Raw genomic sequence first — 23,234 nt, 5'->3', positions numbered from 1 at the left:
ATCCCACACACATCACCACCTTAAAAACATCCTTAAACAGTTACAGCAACAGATTAAAATTCACCACAGAAACCGAACAAAACAAATCCATCAATTTCTTAAACTTGACATTAACCAGAACACACAACAAAATAGCCACGAAAATATACCACAAACCCTCACACATCGGAAACTACCTCCATTTTCACTCATACCATCCATACAAATTTTCAACCAATCAAAATAGTCTAAACGCAGAAATAAAAAAACTAACACAGATCTTAAATCGCAACTATCCTACACAACTGATTAACTACGCAAACAAGACGGCAAAAAATCGCCAAAACAACCCAAGTACCAAAACGAACTTCCCTACACAAAAAATTACACACACACACTCAGTAGTTTTTCGACATCGCAGAAGAGAGGAAAAGCCGCAACACCCAGAAAAAGGTATGTGTGAATTTCTATGCTATATATACTTTTTGGTACATTTACACTCACAATGCCCTAAGAATCCATGAGTAAATAGCCAATGACATTTAAACAGGGGCACTCCTAAACTGAAGCAGGCAAAATAGCTGTAATTATAATAGTTTATTAAGAGGAGTAACATGGGAGTTTTCCCAGAAATAATATACATAGCTCTTATAGTAGATTCGCCTAAATTAAAGTGTTTACCAAGCACCGTAGATCCGTCTCCTTTTGCTAAGCGATCTAAAATTGCAATTTTCATTTCATTTCCAAAGAAATTTCTTTTCTTTGGTGCTTTTTTTCTCCATTGGGCCAAATTTAATTAATTAATGATCAATTATTAATTAAAAAAAAAAATCAGCTAAATTAATTATTAATGAATATATTACAAAATAACCAAGGTGTTCCATGAAAATTTCAGGATTTGTGAAGTGTTTCCATTGTAGGAAAAGTTTGGGAAACACTGGATTACCCTATTATCGTATAATAAATTTAGTTTAATCCTTTATCCAAGTGAGCAAACAAAGTTTGCGCCTGAAAGTATCTTTAGGACTGGGGTAAGGTGATACAACACCAGGGCAAAAAAAAAAAAAAAAAAACTTTCAACATCTTTCTCTAAATCCAGAGTAATTTATTAAAAAAGGGTGGCACACCATTTGGCAACTCCTATAGGTAGAGATGACCTGCGAATGCTTCTGCCTGGTATCTCAGCTTGGGCCTGGCTCCCACCGAAGAGACCTCAATAAAGGTCGAAACTAGTCTGGATAGTGGCCCTTCCCTTAATGCATAACATTAGACATATCCGCAAGGAGATGTGTTTTGCATTATAGGAGATATTGGGAGAGGAGTGTTGGTAGCTTGCTACACCTTTGCAACGAGTTGCCCTGGTGTTGTATCACCTTACCCCAGTCCTGAAGATACTTTCAGGCGCAAACTTTGTTTGCTCACACTTGGATAAAGGATTAAACTAAATTTATTATACTCTAACCAAGTGAAAAATAAACTTTCAACCCTATTATCGGAATGGATTCTCCTTCTGTTGACATGCGCAGAAGTATCGAAAGGTCTCGTATCTGGGGGCGTGCACTGCATCACTTCAAATCCGCATAAAAAGAGACCCAAGTGTATATAATTTCTTGGTGTCTTTAATTTATAATATAATCAAGTGAAAATACTTCCGACAAGTATCTCTAATCCATAGTATTTTAATAATAGGGTGTGACACATTTTGGCTACTCATATATTAAAATATGACTCCTCCATTACTTCAGCCTTAGCATCACCTTTAGGTCTGGCTCCCACTAATGAGACCTCAATTAAGGTTGAAACCAGTCTGATAGTGACCATTCCCATAATGTATAGCATTATACATGTCTGCAAGGATATGTGCTGTGCATTATGGGATACTAAGGCAGGTGATGTGAAGTCACTAGCTTCTATATACAAGTTGTCCCAGTCCTGAAAATATTTCAGGTGCAAACTGGTGAAGTTTTATGAATACTTTAATTGATGGCATTTTTGCTGTAGCCATTTTTTATATATGTATTGCTAATAATTTATAATTCTTGTTTAAGACAGAGAGACCTGGAAGACTATAATTTGCAATCTTTAATTTTTTTTATGTAAATCTCTTTTCCCTTTTCACATTGTATCATATTGTGAATAAACTATGATGACATTTAAGAGCTTCTTCGTTAGAGATTCTTCAGCAAACTGTTAGAGCTCTGTTTTTGATTGTGTTAATGAAACCAAGTTTTTGTTGTCTGAATGTGTGCCATATATTGCTGTATGTATATGCTTGTGGTAGACTGGTGTTATTTTGGTTTATGCAAAACTGAAGTTTTACTATAGCACAATAGTTGTTTCCATAATTTTTATAAATGAATAAAGTAATAAAAGGTTGTTTTTCTTCAGATTACCTTCCCAACCTATCTTGTCTTTCATACTGCTACTATATCAATTTCATATCTTTTTAATTTGTGAGTAAGTTCCTGAAATACTCCAGTTTTATATAAACTTCTTATATTCCATGATCGCATTTGGAATATATTATTTTATGTCTTGGGTTGATATCCATTTAAATCTATCCAGCAAAGATCACTAGGAACTTGTTTCGTGACTGCCAATTATTTATTTATTTTATTATTATTATTTTTTACATGATATGGTTTTTGGCCACATGCTCAACCTCCAACCTGGAGGACTGGGTTAACTCTTTTTTTCTTACCTCACCCCTCCACTTTGAAAAGTGTGACAAGGGAGGCCCTGCTGGTAGCAATGCTACCACCAGTATAACTCATAGGAATATGAGTCCCCTATTACTGCCTCTGTATACTACTGAAAGAAAACACCTGATATGAACATATTACAGAAAGTATCCTCACACAAAGGTACAAAGGTTTTCATTTGACCCCAAATTCCCAATCCACTTTCTAAGCCCTGGTTCAACAAAAGGTGTAGTAAAGTGGTTGAAGAAAAATCCAGCTACTCAATGGTAGTTTGCATCAAGAATGCCATCAAAATGCCAGAAAATTCATCCAAAGCTGAAGCACACAATAAATGCAAATCAATCATCAACAAATTCAAATCCAACTTTGAAAAGGCCTAAGCAGGGGGGAAAATTGCTCCCCCTGGGCAATTGGATGCAATTTCTGCTCACCTGCACTTCTGCCTCTATCATCCAGTGTTAAAGGATAAAGCTAAAAAGAAGATAAAGAAAAGAATGATACCACAGAGTTAGCTTTATCATGCCTCCTTAGTATCAATCTTTCTCCTATGTTTTTTTTTTTTTTTGGCAAAAAAGACATCAAAAGAATACTAAACAACTTAGACATGCAAACATCTCCAGCTGTACTAAAATGCAGTGCTCCAGAGCTAACAATTACCTTATACTGCCTTTAAAATATTTTTCACTCAGCTGGTACTTATCTCAATGAATGAAAATAACTACCAGTATAGATTTCACCATATTTAGATCCAAAGCTGACCTCTTAGCCAACATATATCCACTACTGGACACATGACAAGGAAATGTTTGGAAAAAATTGTAGTATTGTTCTGGACATTTCTAGAACATTTGATCTCGTCTGGCCTGCTCAGTAAATTACCATTCTTCAGTTACTTTCTTTCTCCTATTCATAAATGATCAACTCTCAATCACTAATAATCCTATCTATAGCTTTGCTGACGACAGTATACTCCAATGTTTGACAAGCCATGCAGTGTTTAGATATTCAAATCTTCAAGATCATCTACAACCAGTGCCTTAAACAGTGATGTCCATACTACCCTTTAATGAAACAAAGATAATCTAGCCATCTTCAATGGCATCATCTTTCCTTTATTTTCACAAAAGGGATCGTAGCTTACCTACTCTTATCCTCAGTAATATACAAATTGCCAGACTGCATCAGATCTCTCCTTGGACTGATATTTATCTCCTACCTCTCCTGTCATAAACACTTCATATGAATAGCTTTGTCAGTCCCTTATTTTTAGTTTTTACTAGGCATTATTTTTTGCTCTAGATGCTACTTTTTTACCTATTCAGCTACTAACTGTACATAAATTCCAAATCCACTCATCCTTGGAATATCACTCACATTTGGGTAGTGTACCTAAAACCTCCTTAAAAATTCTTGATGTCATCGGGAGGAGAGCAATTTGGCTGAGAGGTCATCCCTCCTTCATTCGCATCAACCTCTGTCTAACAGATGCACCATTTCAGCTTTGTGTCTTTTCTATGTGTATGACCATGGACACTACTCTACTAAACTAGCAACTATCAATCTTTCACCATCTTCTGGGTCTGTGAAAATAAGAACAGGCTGCACAACATCCCTTTTCAATGAATCCTTTTCTCCTCTCCTTTTATTCCATTTATCTCCATTGTCTGGAACAGCCCCCCCACCCCCAAAGTGTTCTAACTATGACCTCCAGTTATCGTGAAAAATGTCAGACAGATTTCTCTCTCAATCTGCCATCTGAATTCCAAACATGCACTATGTTTGGAATTCAGATGGCAGTATGTGATAGATTCTTTTAATTTTTATGGAATCGGGGGGGGGGGGGGGGTCCAGCTGACAGCATAAAAACTAACAACTGCACACCGTGAAGTTCTGATTTATCTATCCTTGCAGGCCAATATTTTCCTGGCTGATCATCACTGCTTTTTTTTTCTTTTTCATTTAGATTTTGTCATTGGCCACTGTACACTCCAATATACAAATATTTGAGTCTACAGGTCACCTATGAAAGCTGCTTTACTTCCTCCAACTAGATTAAGTTTTTCCTTTTTCTTTATGCCAATTCTCCTTTCTAATAAAAAATAACTCCTCTATTTCTTCCCTACTAGATCCTTCAGCAGTATAGACATACAGTATGGAAGACATCAGAACAAGCAATTCTCAATCTCCAATTTCCCTTTTTGAAATATGTCTGCATTATGTTACAACTGCCTGCTACCATTCAAGAATTTTATCTTCGTGTTGTTGAATACAATAACCACTCTTTCCTCTCACTAATTACCACTGACTGTTTATAACAATTTATGATTATTCTACTTTGCTTTACTTCCTCCAACTAGATTAAGTTTTTCCTTTTTCTTTATGCCAATTCTCCTTTCCAATAAAAAATAACTCCTCTATTTCTTCCCTACTAGATCCTTCAGCAGTATAGACATACAGTATGGAAGACATCAGAACAAGCAATTCTCAATCTCCAATTTCCCTTTTTGAAATATGTCTGCATTATGCTACACCTGCCTGCTACCATTCAAGAATTTTATCTTCATGTTGTTGAATACAATAACCACTCTTTCCTCTCACTGATTACCACTGACTGTTTATAACAATTTATGATTATTCTAAAAGCATGTGATCTGTTTTTGACTTCTTTGTAGCATGGTAGCACCAATTTTATCAATTTTATTGGCTAAACCAATTTTACCCAATTTTATTGGCTGAACACCAACTAGCATTTAACCATGCCATACCATCACTTTTTTTACTGATTCCATACATGAGCGGTCGAAAGACTTATAAGCACACCAAGGCTATGTTCAGAGTGTATATGAAGTCTCAGATACAAGTCTCATGATATTTTTTTAATTTTATTTTAAGAGTTGCAGGTTGTAGTTGTTTGGAAATATTTCTAGTGAAAGGCTGTTCCAGAAGATGGAGGGTAGATGGAATAAAAGATGAAGAAGAAAAGCAGGTTCAGTTTGTTTACAAATGAAAAGTAAAGGGGTGCTGGACAGATGTTGCTCTTTTATTAACTGCAGCAGAAAGTGAACGAATTATGGTTGCTAGTTCAGTGGAGCAATGACCATTGAAGTGCCTATAGAAAAGACACAGAGTTGAAATACTGTGTCTGTGAGATAGAGATTGAAGTGAATCCATGGATCATCTATGAGCTGAACTGTTGTCCTCTGAACAGTGTCGAGAATTTTTAAGAGACATTTTAGGTGCTCCACCCCAAATATGTGAGCAATTCTAAGCATAGGTGGATTTGGGATTGGTATATAGCTAAGAGCTGGTTGGGTGTGAAATAGCAACTTGAACAAAAAAAACAATACCTAGTTTTTTGGATGCTGAGGAGGAGAGCCTGGAGGTGAACGTTAGTCCAAGCAGAGAGATTTGATCTTATCTGGTGATTTATGTATTACTGAGGATAAGGGAATGCGAGCTGAGATCTCTTATGTGAGATAAGAAGCAAGACCGTGCTTTGGTGGCATTGAACATGACCAGACTGTCCTCACCCTACTGAAGGATAGTATGTGGATAAATGTTTAAGGCACTCATTGTAGATAATCTTGACACTTGGGATGTCTGTGCACTGCAGGGTTTGTAAAATGAATAGGATGAATGGTGAGTACTATCATCTGCAAAGCTGTGAATAAGATTAGTGGTGATATTGAGAGTAGGTAGTTTATGTACAGGAAAAAGACAATAGGACAAAGCCCTGAGGTACATCAGCATTGGTGGTAATGCTCAAAGAGAGAAAGCCATCAACCATTACATGCAGTGAATGACCAGAAAGGAAGCTAGCAATCCAATTACAGAGGGTGGCTGGTAGACCAAAGGATGGCAGTTTGTTTAATAGGACTCAATGTCAAAAGTTCTGGAAATGTCGAGAGTGACAGCACAAGATTCTCTCAACCTTTCCATAGCACAGGTCCAGTTGTGGATCTTAAATACCAAGACGAGAAAACTATACAAGAGCAAAACTTAATTTACAACAGAAAATTTACATACTGGCTAGGATTTACAATAAGTATACAATTAGTTACAGTTGTTCTCTGAACAGTGCCTAACAGGCATTCACATCTGTGATTTATTTGGAAACCATTCATAATAAAAATGATGGCTGCTTTTTTTTTTTTTTTTTTTCGAGACTGATAAATACTTCTGCAAAGTAAAGTATTTGAAACCCACTTCTTTCATCCATGGGTGCACAGGATTTTCCTGAATAACTTGCAAGAATAGTGAATGAAATTTTATTTTCTTACTGATAAAATCTGATTATATGAAAAGTAACAAGTACAATAAAAATGAATTGTCTTTCATTTTGTCTATTTACAAAATGGGCATACTATCAGTAAATGCTGACAGGAAAACATGCAAGTTAATCTGCTTAAATGTAGTAACAATGGTGTTGGATTATCACATCTGATAACGGGGGGGGAAGGGGAATATTAATGGTTTGCAGTCTGCATTTATGTTATTTTGCTACTCACCCATTCTAAAGAATACCTCTACATCTTCACAGCTGCAGGTTTGTTAATAATTTTAAAATGGTCTGGATTCTAAAATAAAAACTTTAAAATACAAGATAAAATCAGTATTTTATCTTGTATTAAAAAATTATAAGGTAAGTGGCCATGTTTCAATGCATAACTGGTTCAACACTGGATATTACATAAAATTCCGTATCATACCTTATATCCAGTCAGTTCCACCTTATAATATAAAAAACTTTGGTAATTATGTTGAACACAGATTTTTCTGGAACTGCATACAGACTTGGCATACTGTCTTGCATTATTTCCACCAAAGTTTGAGGTAAGCTCAGGAAAATGGAAACAGAAATTCACTTGGCCACACCTAGTAAGAAGCAAACAACGAAGTCCATTAGATGACATCTAGGCACAGCTATAAAATCAGGATTCTGTAGACCATTTCAAGAAAGTTTATTCAGTCAATAGAAGAAAACTAGGCCTTTAGTGTATGGTTCTTTACTATACCTGCTAGGCACTTTGTACTGATATTACTTTTGTTAATGCACTTAAAGCTTGAAAGTCCAAATGTTCAATCTATTCCAGCATTGTAGAACACTCCCCTCACCCAAATCAATCAAGAGATTATTTCATATCCAATTCAAAAGTGACAACCCACAATGGCTTGTGATCCACACTCTCAGTAGCCAGTGAACTCCAAGTAACATCTTCAACTCATCTGTTCCATGTGGCTTGACCGAACCAATCAAACCAAGTAATCTCTTGCTGGTAACTTTGCTGATCAAGTGAACAGAATCTCCATACTGCAACCAATAAATTGAGTTCAAATCCATGTATAGCATGGATGTGAAAGGCAGTGAATGCATTTCTTTGCCCTATGTGTGTGTGTGTCCTGCCATTTTGCTTCTGAAAAGAATGGGAAAAAAAGTTTGGTATCTAAACAAAGTTTCCCTCACCACACCTGCTTACTAAAGTGCTAATGCTTTCAACCTTTCGTGGATAAATTTATCATAAAAAAATATTTAAAATTAAAAAAAAAAAAAAAAACGCAAATTAATCCAGACGCATGAAGCTATAAACAACATTTAACCGTGCATTACCTACTCCTTTATATTAATTTTACAAGTGAGTAACAAAATAAGTAATCCGTGATAAGAAGGAATAGTTCTAATATACAATATTAAACAATGATGATAAACTTCTTGAATATTTTGAATACCAAATATGAAGATAAACAATGAAACATATCTGTATCAATCCTCCGCAGAAGATTCTAGCAAGGAAGAAACAGAGGAATGCTTTGGGTAGTACCAGTGCTGACTTATAAATTTGCCTATAATTGCAGAGCAAGAGCCTTCATTGCTAAATTGGTAATGAAGCCCTTCAGTTAGATGTGCTCAAATATCATCTATAATAAAGAAAGACCTTTTATAAGAGTTTTGAAACTAAAGGCGAGTTAGCTAGTCTTGTATGGAGATAATATTCTCCTACACTGGAAAGTCATGTGTTTCATTTCACAAATAAGCCAAAAAAACCATGCAATTAACAGAAATAATACACTGTCCTTGCATCTTCAGCCATAATAATTCCAAACAACAATAACAGATGAATGAATGAATGAAGTTGTTTATGGCTTAAAACAGATCAAACAAACCAGAAGATAACATGCAATTAACAGAATCCACTGGCCTCATAACATTAGCAGTTTCAAGATAATTCCACATAATAACAATAATCATGACATCATTTAAGTGAACAGGTTTGTTTATTGTCTATTTATGTAATTAAATTTCAATAAGATATCGCCTATTTCTTATGGCATGTCTACAGACTTGCCTTTTTTTTCTTCTTAAAGAAAACAAGAAAATTTACTTTTACATTTTATAATAATTTGTTTTAAAATATAAATATTATATTCAAATTTTAAATTACTCATTTAAACACTTGGATTCTTGAATTTTACAAAAATAATACGAATAAAAGTACTGTTACTTATATATAAGGGTCATTTTATTTTTTATTTATTTTACTTTTTTTTTAAAAAAAAAAAGACAAGCCATAAATTTAAGGAGCTATACAATCTTGTCCAGAGTAGACGTTTACATCCATGTGCTCATGATGGGATTTAAACCCACAACCTATTGGTTGGAGACCAGGTAAGCTATCCACTTGGCCAACTACACATAATTGTAATAAATTAAATTAATAAATGAAGGCTACTTGTAAACCCTCAGCAACACCATTCAATTCTATTCCATTATCAACAATCTCCAAACTAAATCTCAAACTATGTACCAAGGCAATGTAAAATTATCAGATTTTATCAAATATATTTTACAAACTTTTCATAATTACCAGCAAGATTCATAATGAATACTTTTAATAGTTGCTAACATTGGCCAGCAAATCAATGAATATCATTTGGTGGTAGATGAATTTCATTGTCCAATGAAGACCTGCAGTGGTAGGATCACTGGCATACATGTGGCAGTAATGCAGACAAGTTTCAGTTCAACTTGATGCTCATCAGTTTCTGAGCACTTCTTTTATTTCAAATTGCCTACTCTTTTTAAGCATTAGTGGAAAAATAACTGCAGATAGTTTGCAAGAGACTGTGAATGGATTACTTTTCATTATGTAGTGTACAAGCAGCTTTCAATACTTGAGGTAGAAAAAGATCAGACTTGGAAAAACAGTTAAGACCACATACATGAGCAGATGCAAGCAAATTAATGATGTGGACAGGCAGGAGTGAAAAATAATTTGCTGATATTCTTTTTAAAGAAGATCTGCAGGTTAAGCCTTTGGAGAATACTATTCAACAGAACAAAGGGGAATGGGAGTAGCAGATTCAGTGAGCTATCAGTTCAACTTAAATGATGTTAAGTAGCTGTTGCTCATGTTACTGCAGAAATAGCAGAAACAATAACATGATTGACACCAGTTGCTGAAGAGTGCCTGTTGAAATATCTGTTGTGGAAGAGACACAATGTGGAAACTGAGCATCTGCAAGACAGTGGCCAAAGAGAATGTGTGTGTGGGGGAGGAGTGTCAATTAGCTGAACTGCCCTCTTGAGAACAGAATCAAGAATTTTTAAAAAGATTTTGAGTGTATCGCCCTCAGAGCAGTATTCCAAGGAAGGTTGAGTGAATTTAAGAATTGTACAGAGTAGCATCTTCAGCTTCTAAAAGTTTTTCAGAACCAAGAATGCCAGAAAAGTGATGTTTGTCCCAGAAAAAAGGGTAGGAATAAGTCAGTCTGAGAAGAAAGATCAGGTTTTGATTGTTAAGTTGGACATTATCAAAAGTAAAGGGAAAAAAATTAAGGTCTTTTGCAAGAAAAAAAGATGAAACTGTTATTTAAAAAAAAAAAAAAACCTGGGATTTACTTAGTCATCAATAATTACAAAGATAAAAAACCTATTAGTTTCACCACACCTTGTAGCTTCTGGATAAAAAATACATTATTTTTAGGTATTTTTAAATGCAACAAAGCAAACAAACTAAATATTACTGAAATAGGAACATTACAATATAAAATGATCAAAACCACATGGAACATGGCATGAGTTAGCTGTTGTTCAGCACTGTATGCAGATAGTTATCTGAGAAGTTGAAGTCTGACATGAAAAGATCTGATAAGTGATTTCCAAATATCACACAGGATTAACACTTGAACATATTAAGTGAGCTTTGTGAAAAGATGACCAAAGTAGATTCTTTATTTTGAAAGCAGTAAAACGGTCTTCAAATAAGGCATGGAGCTCTTATTCTACACAATGTTGTGGTGTGTGTGAATCTTCTCTGTTGTTGACAGCTCCAATGTGTTCTTTTCTGTCTCATTTCAAAACCTCTTGATATCTGACCTATGTAGGAAAGGCCACAGAAGCATGGAATAGTATAAACCCAGGATGTTTGTATAAGGGGTTGTGGTCTTTAGGAAAATAACATAAACATTATATAGTCAAAATAGACTTGAAAGCAACCCTGATGTCATGAGCTTTAAGGAAACTGGTGATCTTGATAGAAAGTCTACCAAGGTAAGGGATAGAAACTGAAGTCCTGTTTATTGCTATTAAGAGAACAGTGTTATGTCTCTGTATTTTCGTTTCTTTATTAGAGTACGTATTTAGTATGATCCAATTTTGATCCAGTTCTCTCTATATCCTTCTACCTTAATTTTTTTATCTTTCTCCTTAATATATAATCCGGTTTGGCTTCTAGGAATATTTCCTCTTCAGAAACTGGCAAATTTATTTTTTAACTACGCCAGCCAGCTTCCTATAACAAGAATATAATTCACGCCCAGGGAAATATTCCTAGGTTTTAGGAATATACGCTAATCTAGAATTCACACGCGAGTATATAGATCTCGGTACCTTGCAGTCGTGACCTAAGATCTAATCTCAATTATATAGTTATCTAAACTCCTTCCCGCTATTTGGTTCTATTTTCACAAGTGATAGTTTGACACCTTGAATTCAGGCAAGACTCACGTTCAAGTAACAAAACATGTTTATTAATGCTAAAAGACAGGTACATTAAATCTTGTATTAAGTTATCAAAACTTCTGAATTGCTAGCTAAGTGAATGTCTTATGCTAAGCTATACAAACTGTTCAATACTAATCTAACCTCCTTACATAAACTGACATGCAAAATCATGTAATACAAATGGATAATTAAAGTGTCACACTCAAGTCGAGTTCCTTCATTCATATTTACTTTAAATAGATAATTCAAAACTCATTTCTCTCTTAGTTAAATTTACTCAATTAACAAAGGGTTTTCACTACTTCAATCATATACAAATTAGAGATTTATCCTATACAATTCTTTGTCTAATAGAATTGGCTATATTAATTACTCTATCCTGTCAAAGTTCTCTAAAATGTCCTCAGTCTTGCTTTATCAAGACACAATTTCTACTTTCAAACAATCTCAAGATATAAAACAAAAGGATCTTTACTTTACCAAGTCCCTCCGAAGGTCTATTAGCTGCCACGCATTGCTCAGATCATCCTTCGTCTTGGCTGGTTCTGGGTCAGGTCTCGTGACTGAGTTGTTCCATTTTCTGCTACTGGACACAAATCAGGAAACGGCTGGAACTACGAGCCTTCTCCGCTTGCTCAGGTGGGTCATTCAGCGTTTGGCACCATTCTGCATGAGCTGTTGATTCTCGTACGGGTCTCCGCAGAATACCTCTCAGCACAAGTCATGAATACGGCCGGCTGTCCGTCGACATAGCACCCTCGGCTTGTCCTATCTCCGATCACTTGTTGAGAGTCTTCGATCTCCAAAATCCCGGAAGAAACAGAAAAAAAAAAGCCTAGAGCTTGGCGCGTATTCCTTAAATATTCTTTCTCAGCACACTCTTTTTCTGTATTGTTTTTCCGTACGATCCATAACTTACATCGCCCTTAAGTTGATCCCTTGCTTTCCCTCCTTGCTATTAGGTGTTGTTTTCGAGGAAAAGCGCTTACGTCAGCCTTACCCGTAAGATGCAGCCTTCGGCGTTACGACAGGCACTTGCGGCTTAGACGTGACCGTTGATCCTATCAGTCACTTCTTACCTGGTGACTTACGATTTTTTTGATAGCTTAATAATACATAAATTAAGCCATTATTCCTTTACATGAAATGCTAATCTGACATAATTCTTGATTTTAGCTTTCCATTTGACAATAAATAATTCCAATACATTACACATACTGATTTACACTTTCACATACAACAACTTAGGTGTTTCTCACCTTCTGCTGGTAAGCAGGTATTATGCAAATATCTTTGTTATTTTTGTAAAGCTTACATGTTAGATCCTGAATGAATAACTTGTCAAGAAGTTCTCCATTCAATATTTAACAACAGCAATTCGTGTATGAGTTTCTGTGAATATCCATTGCAAACCAGTTGTTGAAGTATAGTTTATAGTTCTTCATTAAGTTTTTCTTCATCTCTTATGCGAGATCCTTAAGTTTTTATATTGTAAACATTTCCATTCTAGGCGAGCTAAATGTATTTATTGCAAGGCATCTTTCGCATGACAGGATACAATCCACAAGGTTCGCTATCCTCCAAATTGATTCTTTATGTCTTGATTTACATTGCATCTTAGAAAATTCTCTTAATGCTGACCTATGGTCTTTATCTAGACAATATGATCAATTCTTACATCAGTACTTTTTTTTTATCTTGCAGATATAGACAAATCAACAAGTTTAATGCTCTTAACAACAAAATGTTTGTTTTAATTGTCACCTTATATGATAAAAAAAAGTGCTAGTCAACATCTTCAGTGTAACATGACAAAAACTGAAGCTAGTGTATTAAAGGAAGGTTTAAACTTTGCATTCATGCCTGAATACATTCCCAAAGTTGATTTTATTTGTAACATAGAAAAAACATTTTCTCTCTCTACCATAATCCATTGAAAATGACAACAGACTGAAGATTGTAGTTCTCTGTTCATTGTGACCTGCAAAAAGCAATGTCACTATCTCAGAAAAAAATAGTAAGTTCCCTGAATGCAGATTTTCTCCAGTCCCAATTTCCCAACAGTAAAGTTATCTTTCTCAGAGATCTTAATGTTCACAATGCCAACTGGCTTTCCTCCTCCAGTAGCACAGACCAAGCAGGTAGAGATGCTGAGACATTTGCCATTGCTAATGAGATTACACAGATTGTTCACATGCCCACCATAATACTAGATAAAATTTCCTCAATACTGACCTTTCAAAGTACACTGTGGATGTTGTATATCTTCTGGGTAATTCCGACCACAATCTGGTACTTATCTCTTCACCATGATACAACATTCACAGAGCTACTCTCAGTGAAGAGTTGTCTAGCATTATAACAGTGTCCATTGGAATGACCTTTGTAACTTCTAGTTCTCATTCCCTTGGTTGGAATATAATCTTTGGCCTTCCAACCCCAAACCACATGCACTGAACATATCACTGGAGTTATCCTTACCGGTATGGAAACATATATTCCCCACTTCAAATTGCTGTTCCTTATCTATCCACAAAGTGCAGCAAGGCTGGACAAACAAAGAAATGAGCATGCTGTAACTGGCTTTCATCAAGAACTCATCTTCTTATATTACTTACAAAACTAGGAACGGCTGCAAGAACACTATCAAAATACCCAAAACTGAAAAAAAGAATCAAAAGCAGGAAACTTACATCACATCCAAATGGCAGTTAAGTTTTCTAATCTCTTGCTAGAGCAATTGTTCATAACTTCTGCCAACACTTCACTCTCACCCCTGTTGCACCCAGATGGGTCTCTGCATCATTATCCACAGTAAAAGCCAATCTCCTGCTTCGTACTTTCCTCAAATGCATGCATAGCTGATCTTGGCAAATGTCCTCCAACAATTTCAAATGTTTAATACTCAATTGTTCCCTTTGCCTTTTTGCCAGAAAGAGATCGGAAGAATCTTGTCCTGATGGAATTTCACTGAATGTTCTGAAGGTTTGTACTCCAGAGTTGACTCCTGTTCCATGTTGCCTTTATTATGCTCTCTTATTCCACTGGCATCCAGCCCACAGCTTGAAAAATTATCCATGTTCAACCCCATTCCCAAGAAGGGTGACAAACCTACACTACTTTGAAGGCACCCACTAATAAATGACTGCCAGTATGGATTCTACCACTGCCCACCAACAGGGGATCTACTTGCATGTCACCCATCTCTGAACTAATACCGTGGAAAAATTTGGTGAATCTTCACTTGACCTCGTTAAGGCCTTTGATATATCATGAGGCATACCAAACGTGCCCCATGACTTCTGCAACTGGCTTGCCAGATTTCTGGGTGGATGCACACTATGTGTAATTGTGGATGGTCTCTTATCCTCTAGCTATGCAACTAATGGTGGAGATTCCACAAGGCTCTGTTCTCTCATTCACTGTCTTTCTTCTGAATATCCATGACCTACTCAGTTGACTACCAATCCAATAGACAGTTTTGCTGATCACTTCTATTCATTTGACAAACCTTCTACTACACATATCAACACAACTTACAAAGCAGCAACCTCTACCATCCTCAATTTTGATCCCTAAGCCACTCTACAATGGGGCTCAGATAACCTTGTTCAGTTTCAATGCAACCAAAACACAGCTCTGCCTTAATTCCCACAGAAGAGAACCATTTTCTTCTAGCATTACTTTAGATAACACTCAACAAAAAACAATATAAGATTTCTCTTCTTGGCATTACAACCAGTGACTCCTCGGCATCCAAAAAATTAGGATCCATCTTTTGCTCAAGATGTTACTTTACCTCTAAACAGATAACAAGCAAACTTTATGCAAATTACAAATCCATTCACCTATCAATTACTCTCATATTTGGAGTGGTGCCCCCTAAGAGCTCCCTAAAAATACTGGACTCAATACAGTAGAGCACAATTAGGCTGATTAATGACTTGTCTCTTACAAATTCACTCTACCCACTTTCACACAGACATTTGGTTTTTGCAGTAATGCACCTTCTATAAATAATGCCCATGATAACTGACGATATGAATTAACATCAATAATTCCTCCACCCACTTAATATTCAGGAACAGTCTCTCCTCTTATGCGTTTCCCAAAGAATACAATGAACAGTTCTTCAAATTAAATCTGAATAAGTTTCTCCTTTTCAACTCTCTACCAATGCACAATATGGAACTAATGTACTACAGGTTGACAACAACCTCTCATGGATGGGATCAACATTAAAACTAATAATAAATCAGACAAAAAAAAAAAAAATGTGCACATGCCGTATCTTCACAACTAGTCTACTTGTATACAGATACCGTTGACTTCACATTAATTGCCTCTGTATCTCATAATACAAAGCACACTTTGTTGCTTTCAAATATAATGCTGTGCATTATGGAAAGGGTCAATACCCATAATGGTTTCTCCTTTATTGAAGTCAGTGAAAATCAATGCAGTAGTCATATATTTTCTCTATACAAGTAGTAAAATGGTATATCACTATATTATTAAAAATACTCTGGACCAGAGATAGTTGTGGAAAGCTCTTTCACTTGATTAAAAAGTAAATCATAACTGAGAAGAAATGATATTCTTGTTTTAATCCTTTACCTAAGCGTAAGTAAATAGAGTTTGCATGCAAAGTATCTTCATGGCCAGTCTACTTTTATATAAATGATGTTGACCTCACAAACCTTGCACTACAAAAATCAACACAACAGTTCTGATCCACAGTATTTCAATAACATAGTGACACATCATTTCACTACTTGTACAGTGAAAATAAATTATATCGGCAATGATTTAACCTTAGTACCTTATTGGGTCAAACTTCCATTGATGTGATCTAACTCGAAATGAGTAGAGACCCTTCCCATAATGCATAGTTATACATATCTGAAAGAAAGTATACTTTTCATTATGGGATACTGAGGCAATGGATGTGAAGCCAATTGCAATCTATATATAAGCTCGTCATGAAGATACTTTGCATGCAAACTTTGTTTGCTGATGCTTGGGTAAAGGATTAAAACAAGAATATAAGTTTTTGCTACATATAATATATTTTGTAACCAAGCAAAAAAGAACTTGCTACATAATTCAAAAGGCTTGGTTAGCAGGTCTGTATGTCAGATTCATAGATCTGTTTTTTATTGTGCATCTGAGATATTTCAGCCTATTCAATTTTATATTCAGCAACAGAAACAATAATGTTTTGAAATGATTTAGACAGAAAAATATTAATAAAAATAATAAAAACACTAACCTCATCAGTATCATAACATGTAACTGGTAGGTTACTTGTTGAGGTCTTTAGCAAACTAGAAACTTTCTTTTTCTTGTTCTTTATCCGTGGTCCAATTCCTTGGCCAGGTTTCCAACCCATTTTTTGAAGAAGTTTTGAGCCAATGGATTCCCTACATATAATAAATATATTCTACATTATTATAATTTTATTTTTCAGTACACAGTTTAAAAAAATAAATCATATTTCATTAAAAATCGTTTCATTATGCTTTTATTGCATTACAAAATTAGATTAGTATGTATATCTTTTTTAAAAAAGGAATTTGAAATTATTGCTGTAATCTTATTATTAAATTATATTTTATAAAAATATAATTATAGTAACATAAAATGAAGATCTCTCAGGGAATTTTGGATTGTGTTAATTGGAAACTCTGCTCGGATATTATATCATTTTAGAAGTGGTTTTACCTAACCTTGTGCCTCCAAAAAAGTGCAGTCAAGTTCTCAAGGACTGAATTAGGCTAAATCAACTGTAAGTACGTTGAGCATTTGATGAAAAAGTTTTCCTGTATTCTAATATCAGCCATAGCAAGTGCTAGTGGACCATGTGTAGTCATTTGCAGTACAAAGCTGAGCAACAACAGAGAGCTTCAAGTCTTGTTCACTTCCATCTCCAGTCTGCAAAATCTCATCTACTTTTCCTGACAGAAACTCAAATCTCAACCTCCTCGGCTTTCCCAACTACACATTCTTTGACTCATTCTGCGTCAATGGTGGGGTTAATGCATATGTTCAATCCTGTATACTATGCCAAAGCAAATCCAATCTGCAGTCTTCCAATTTTGACCTCCTTAAGCTAAAATCATTCAATCTCATTCTACCAAATTCATATGCTGTCTCTACCACTCTCCTAATGCCAACAACCACTCTGAACTTTTCAATTACCTTTCCTTAAATATTGATTTTCTTATCCAACTTTCCTAACAACAAAGAAGTCATCTTCCTTAGAGACTTCGGTGTTCACAACACAAACTGGTTACACTCCTTCAACTGCATAGATTAGGCAAGTAGAGGGACTAAGACATTTGCAATTACAAATGATCTAACACAAATTGTTCACATGCCCACTAGACTTAGATGGGTCACTAGTGATTGATTCATCTAAGTGTGCTGTGAATGTTACCTGTCCTCCAGGCAGCTCAGACCACAATCTAGAGCAGATTTTTTTCTCATTTGGAGCAACACACATACACAGCCATTCACATCCATGAATTGTATGGCAACTTCTACAATTCACTTCATTGGTCAGATTACTGTTTGGCCATCTGAGCCAAATTGATGTGCAAAGTAAATCACTAAAACAATTCTTATCCACATGGGAACATTTTCTCCACTCCACCCGATATTCCTATCTCCTGTTTAAGCTCTGGATCTCCCACAGGTGTGCCAGGGCTGTATAAAAGAAGAGTCAGGCATACTGCAACTGTCTTGCATCCAAAACTCTATCATCCTATACTGTACATAACAGAGTCCAGAATAACTGCAAGAAAATTATTACCATATTGAAAATGTGAGTTTAGGAGAGCTAAAAGGAGGAAACTTCTGATGATGAGATCAGGGTCGCCTTGTGAATAGGCACTGCAGAACCCCCAATTTTTCACGATATATAAATATATTTATTAATTTATTTATATTTGCTTGTAATATTTAATTTTATCATCAACAATCCTGTACAATTCTCTTATTTTGTATAAAAAAATAATAAAAATCCATCTTGTACCACTTAGGAGGGCGAAGGACGATTGCAGCACTGTGTTTATTTACCAGTGTCATACTGCTATGCGCGCAAGCATATGCACGTCATAGTGTGATGCAAGCTATTAGTGTAATGTGGCACTGTCTGTCGCACAGTTCCACTGTTGTTTATATGCAGTTTGTGCCAGTACTAGAGTGTTCGTAGTGCTTATCGTGTTTACTCCATCTCCTTAAATTTTTGGAGATTACAATTAAAGACACATCATTTGTTATAGTTTTTATTTTAGAACATTATTGGGGTTATTAACAATTATGACCTCAGAAGTTTTAAGTAATTTTGAATTATACTAAACTGTATAATTTTATCGATAATAAACAATATTTTTTCATGAAACAAAACAAGAATATATTTTATTTTTAAGTAATTTTGAATTATACCAAACCGTATAATTTTATCAATAATAAACAATATTTTTTCATGTTTAATTTTTTAAAATTTTTTTATCATAATTTTGATATTTTATCCAAATACGTATACACTGTACTTATATTGTGCATGTATATTTCGAAAGTTGCAGCACCCTCACGATTTCAAGCCATGAGCCGCCACTGGATGAGATCATAATGGCATGGAAGTATCTGCACTGGTTTAACCAGAAACAGTGGATGAAATATATTAACCATCAAAATTGCATCTAAGTTATTTCAATGGGAGCTCACTGGTATTTCAATTTCAGTGGTACACATTGCATCCGTGTTTTGTATGACTAATGAACATATCATGGCCAGCAAGACGTTAAAAGCTTGCATCTTATAGTACAGAAACTACATAATGAAGTACTTGCAAACCTCTACTTACAAACTTTCAAGATACGAACTATTTGTATTTACAAACACAGAACCCCACACTTGTGAATGTTTCATGATGCGTGAAGTTCATGGATATTATATAATGTGGAATGATAAGTAGGAAATTATGAAAATGATAAAGGGGGGGGGAGGTCTATTGATTTCAATAGAAACTAAAATGGACACAATTAAGCATTCCGAAATTGGCAAAAAAGCTTGCTTCCACTGATGCTGCATATAACATCAACCATTCCAACAGGTGATGCAATTTTAAAAGGCAAAAAATACAGAGTTATTCAGTAAAAAACAAATGTATGCAGAAATTTTTTTTAAAAAAAAAAAAAGGGAAAAAATTATTTTTGAATTATGCATTTTTACTATCTTTGTATTAAGGTAAGTTATTTCAGAAAGTTATTAAAATTTAAAAATATATCTTATAAAAAAAAAAATTTAACTTACGAACATTCAAACTTACAAATACATTTCAAATATATTCGTAAGTTGAGGAGGTTTGCCTATACATAAAAACAAATCCTTATACCTGAGGTCTATGATATCGTGTAGGAATTTCTCCATATTCAACAATCTATAAATAACTGTTATTAAGAATTAATTAATCTTTTAGAAGGTGAAACTTTTTTTTGCTTTTTATCAACATCTTCCACTAAAATATGGGTATCTATATAAATATATATATATATAGTAGTAATGATGCCAAACTTCTATTAGGGATGGAGAACAAGTTGTCAGAAAGATAGTGACCAGCATAAGTAGGCTTTCATATTTTTCATACACATCAAGTAGATACACTGCTGTCCACTTTGATGGTTAAAATATCCAAAAGGGTCAGATGCTTTTCCTTTCTATTTCATTAGCTGCAATAAATGTAGGTGCCTCATGTGTATGAGTTTGCTCTTAGCTCTGAATTTTTTTTTTTTTTATTTATAACAAACTATAAATGTTTTTGCTGATTGGTCTGATAATTCTTATACTTCTTTTCAAGTTAGTTATCACGATGATGCCAACAGATAACTGACAGCAAAACACCTGAATGAAATTGCGATCCTGCCAAGAGTACTCCTGATATCTTACTGTTTTATGATAACCTACACTCAAAATCATTTCCTTCAAAAAAAGAGACACACACTCCAAATCTGAGACCAATATTCAATGGATGGAAAAGGTCTGTGATTTACAAAAAGGTAATGGTTGTTCAGAGTGCTCAGGAGGTAATATTCGTGATAGGTTTATGTCAAGAGAGACGAAAGGTTAGAATTATTCAACACTCAGGATGTCTACATTAGGAAGGCACTAAACAAGAGCAGAGATCTACAAATTGTCTGTGTCACACAGATTACAGAAGTGAGTATACAATGCAGGAAATTTATTATGTCTATACAGGAAGGAACTAGGAGTATCAGAAACAAATGGGTAGAGTTTGTTGCTTGGTGAATATTTGGAACCTCAGACTGCAGGCATTAATTAGACTTGGCTATCAGAGGTAGATATACTAACTTGTTTTGAGTGGAAAGGGTAGAGTATTTTTAGGAAGGATAGACAGGATAGGATAGGGTGCACTGCTAATGATATTGGATGATTTCAGTCCAGTCAGAGTAAAAACCTATGACCACAATACTAGTAACAATTTTCCATGTGGCAGTGAGTTTGAAGCCATCTGGTGTGAGGTGGGGTCTAACAAGAGCAAATATATAATGAGGTGTTGTTACAAACGTAGTGAATTGGTTGCTAATGATGAAGAAATTAATGTGCAATCTTATTACACATTGATTTCACAGCAAGCAATTCTTGGAAAAAAGATGATGTGGAAGAATACACAAGGGTGTGGCACAAAGAATGATTTATCGACCTATCAACTTATCAGTATTTCTGGAGTGGTGGTGAAGATTTCAGTGAAGTTGACAAGGGCTCTCAGTTATGAAAGTTATAAGGTGCAGGGCAGAAGAGTTACAATTATTGTATATGTTAGTGTGAAAAGAAACTGGCTCTGCAAGCTAATTAATATTAAAATATTAAATATTATAATATATTATATAATATATCATAAATTATTAGACATTAGTTAAAATTGAAGAAAGTACAGGACGATGGTTTAATGTTAAATCCAGTGTCAGACAAGGATGTACATTATCTCTGTCATTCATTATGGATCACATTATGAAGAAAATACATGGACCACATTATGAAGAAAAGTGGTATTAAACCTGATATCAAAATTGGAAATATTAATGTCAGCTTTTTGCTTCATATGAATGATGTCATACTTCTAAATAAATCCACTACAAGTCTGCAAGATTCTCTGATTAAATTGAATAACTGTTGTAAGAGAGATATGGTATGAAGGTCAGCAATAACAAGACAAAGAAAATGAAAATATCAACTGAATTGTGAATGGAGAACCTATAGAACAAATAAAATATTTCAGCTACTTAGGCATGTTTTTTTTAATGAAGATGGTAAATTAAATATGAAAATAGACAACAGAATCAACAAAGCTGGTATGGTAGGAAGCCAAATTAATAAATTTATATGGCATAAGAGAGAAATTAGTCAAAACACTAAATTGGCTGTATACAAGACAGTGTTCAAACCAATTTTAATTTATGGATCTGAGAGCTGGAACAGAAGTAAAACACTTGACCAAAGAAAGACTAGAGACTGCAGATATGAGAGTCCTGCAGATATGAAAGATTAGGGGTGTGAACAGATCGCATCAATGGCAATATCATATTAAAAACAAGAATATTAGGAAAGAACTTGACATGGTTAGCATTCAGGAATGTGTTAGCAGAGCTAAACTCAGGTGGTATGGTCACTTAAACAGAATGAGAAAGGAAAGATTAGCAAATCAAGTGTTCTCAGCCAGGTTGGCAGGAAAAAGACCCAGAGGAAGACCAAGATATAGGTGGATTGATATGGTAAAAAGTGCCTTAGAAGACAAAATATAAGATCTGATAATGGAGTCTTGACAGATAACAGATTTAGAGGAAAACTGTTGATAGGAAATCAGTAACGACGTAAGTTTTTCACGTAATACTATCATAAGAGGAGTTTAGGAGGAGGGCCATAATTGCAAATGACATTATGCGTAGGTTATGCAAACGGTGTGGTGTGGAATTCGTGGACGTGTGGAATGAGTTTGAAGGGCGAAAGGACTTATACAAGATGGATGACCTGCATTTGAATGGACTTGGGGTGCGGAGACTGGAAAGAGTGTTGCTGAATGAAGTGAAAATGGATGTGCAAAACCAGGGAAACTAGAACTACCAAGGAGGGGGGGGGAATGGATATGCAGACATCAGTGAGACAGATGAGTGTCAGAATGTATATAATGTACCGGAGCCAGCACTAAGGACAAAAAATGGGAATGGGTCATTTAGAATAACGTATCAGTATAGGGGTGGGACTAAGGGATCACTGCATTTCATGTATACTAATGCCAGGAGTATTAGGAACAAGAAGGAAGAATTTTTGGCCTTGATTGGCTCTTCCTGGCCACAGGTTATTGGCATTAGTGAAACATGGCTGACGGAAGAAGATATAGTTAGTGGGATAGAATGTGTAGGTTATAGTGTGTTTAGGAGGGACAGAGAGAATAAAATGGGGGGGAGGGGTATTATTGATGATAGCTGATGAACTGCAGCCAAGGAGAATTGAAGTTGTATCGCAGGATA

The 23,234-nt window shown here is 35.1% G+C and overlaps 1 protein-coding gene across 2 annotated transcripts in view; it reads right to left on the bottom strand.

Annotated features, from left to right (window-relative positions):
* LOC150100956 (G patch domain-containing protein 1) overlaps positions 1-23,234 on the bottom strand; it is a 246,391-nt gene that overhangs the window by 128,969 nt on the left and 94,188 nt on the right. For both annotated transcript variants that reach the window (XM_090401354.1, XM_090401355.1), the window contains one exon: positions 16,955-17,105. In XM_090401354.1, the coding sequence (XP_090257480.1) occupies positions 16,955-17,105 (151 nt within the window). The remainder of the gene's footprint in view (positions 1-16,954; positions 17,106-23,234) is intronic.

This window comes from Typopeltis vanoorti, chromosome 12, assembly GCF_054136105.1.
Source record: "Typopeltis vanoorti isolate ZY-2024b chromosome 12, IOZ_Tvanoo_1.0, whole genome shotgun sequence".
NCBI lineage: Eukaryota > Metazoa > Arthropoda > Arachnida > Uropygi > Thelyphonidae > Typopeltis > Typopeltis vanoorti.
Note: the sequence above shows the minus strand (reverse complement) of the source record. Positions and strands in the feature narration are given on the sequence as shown.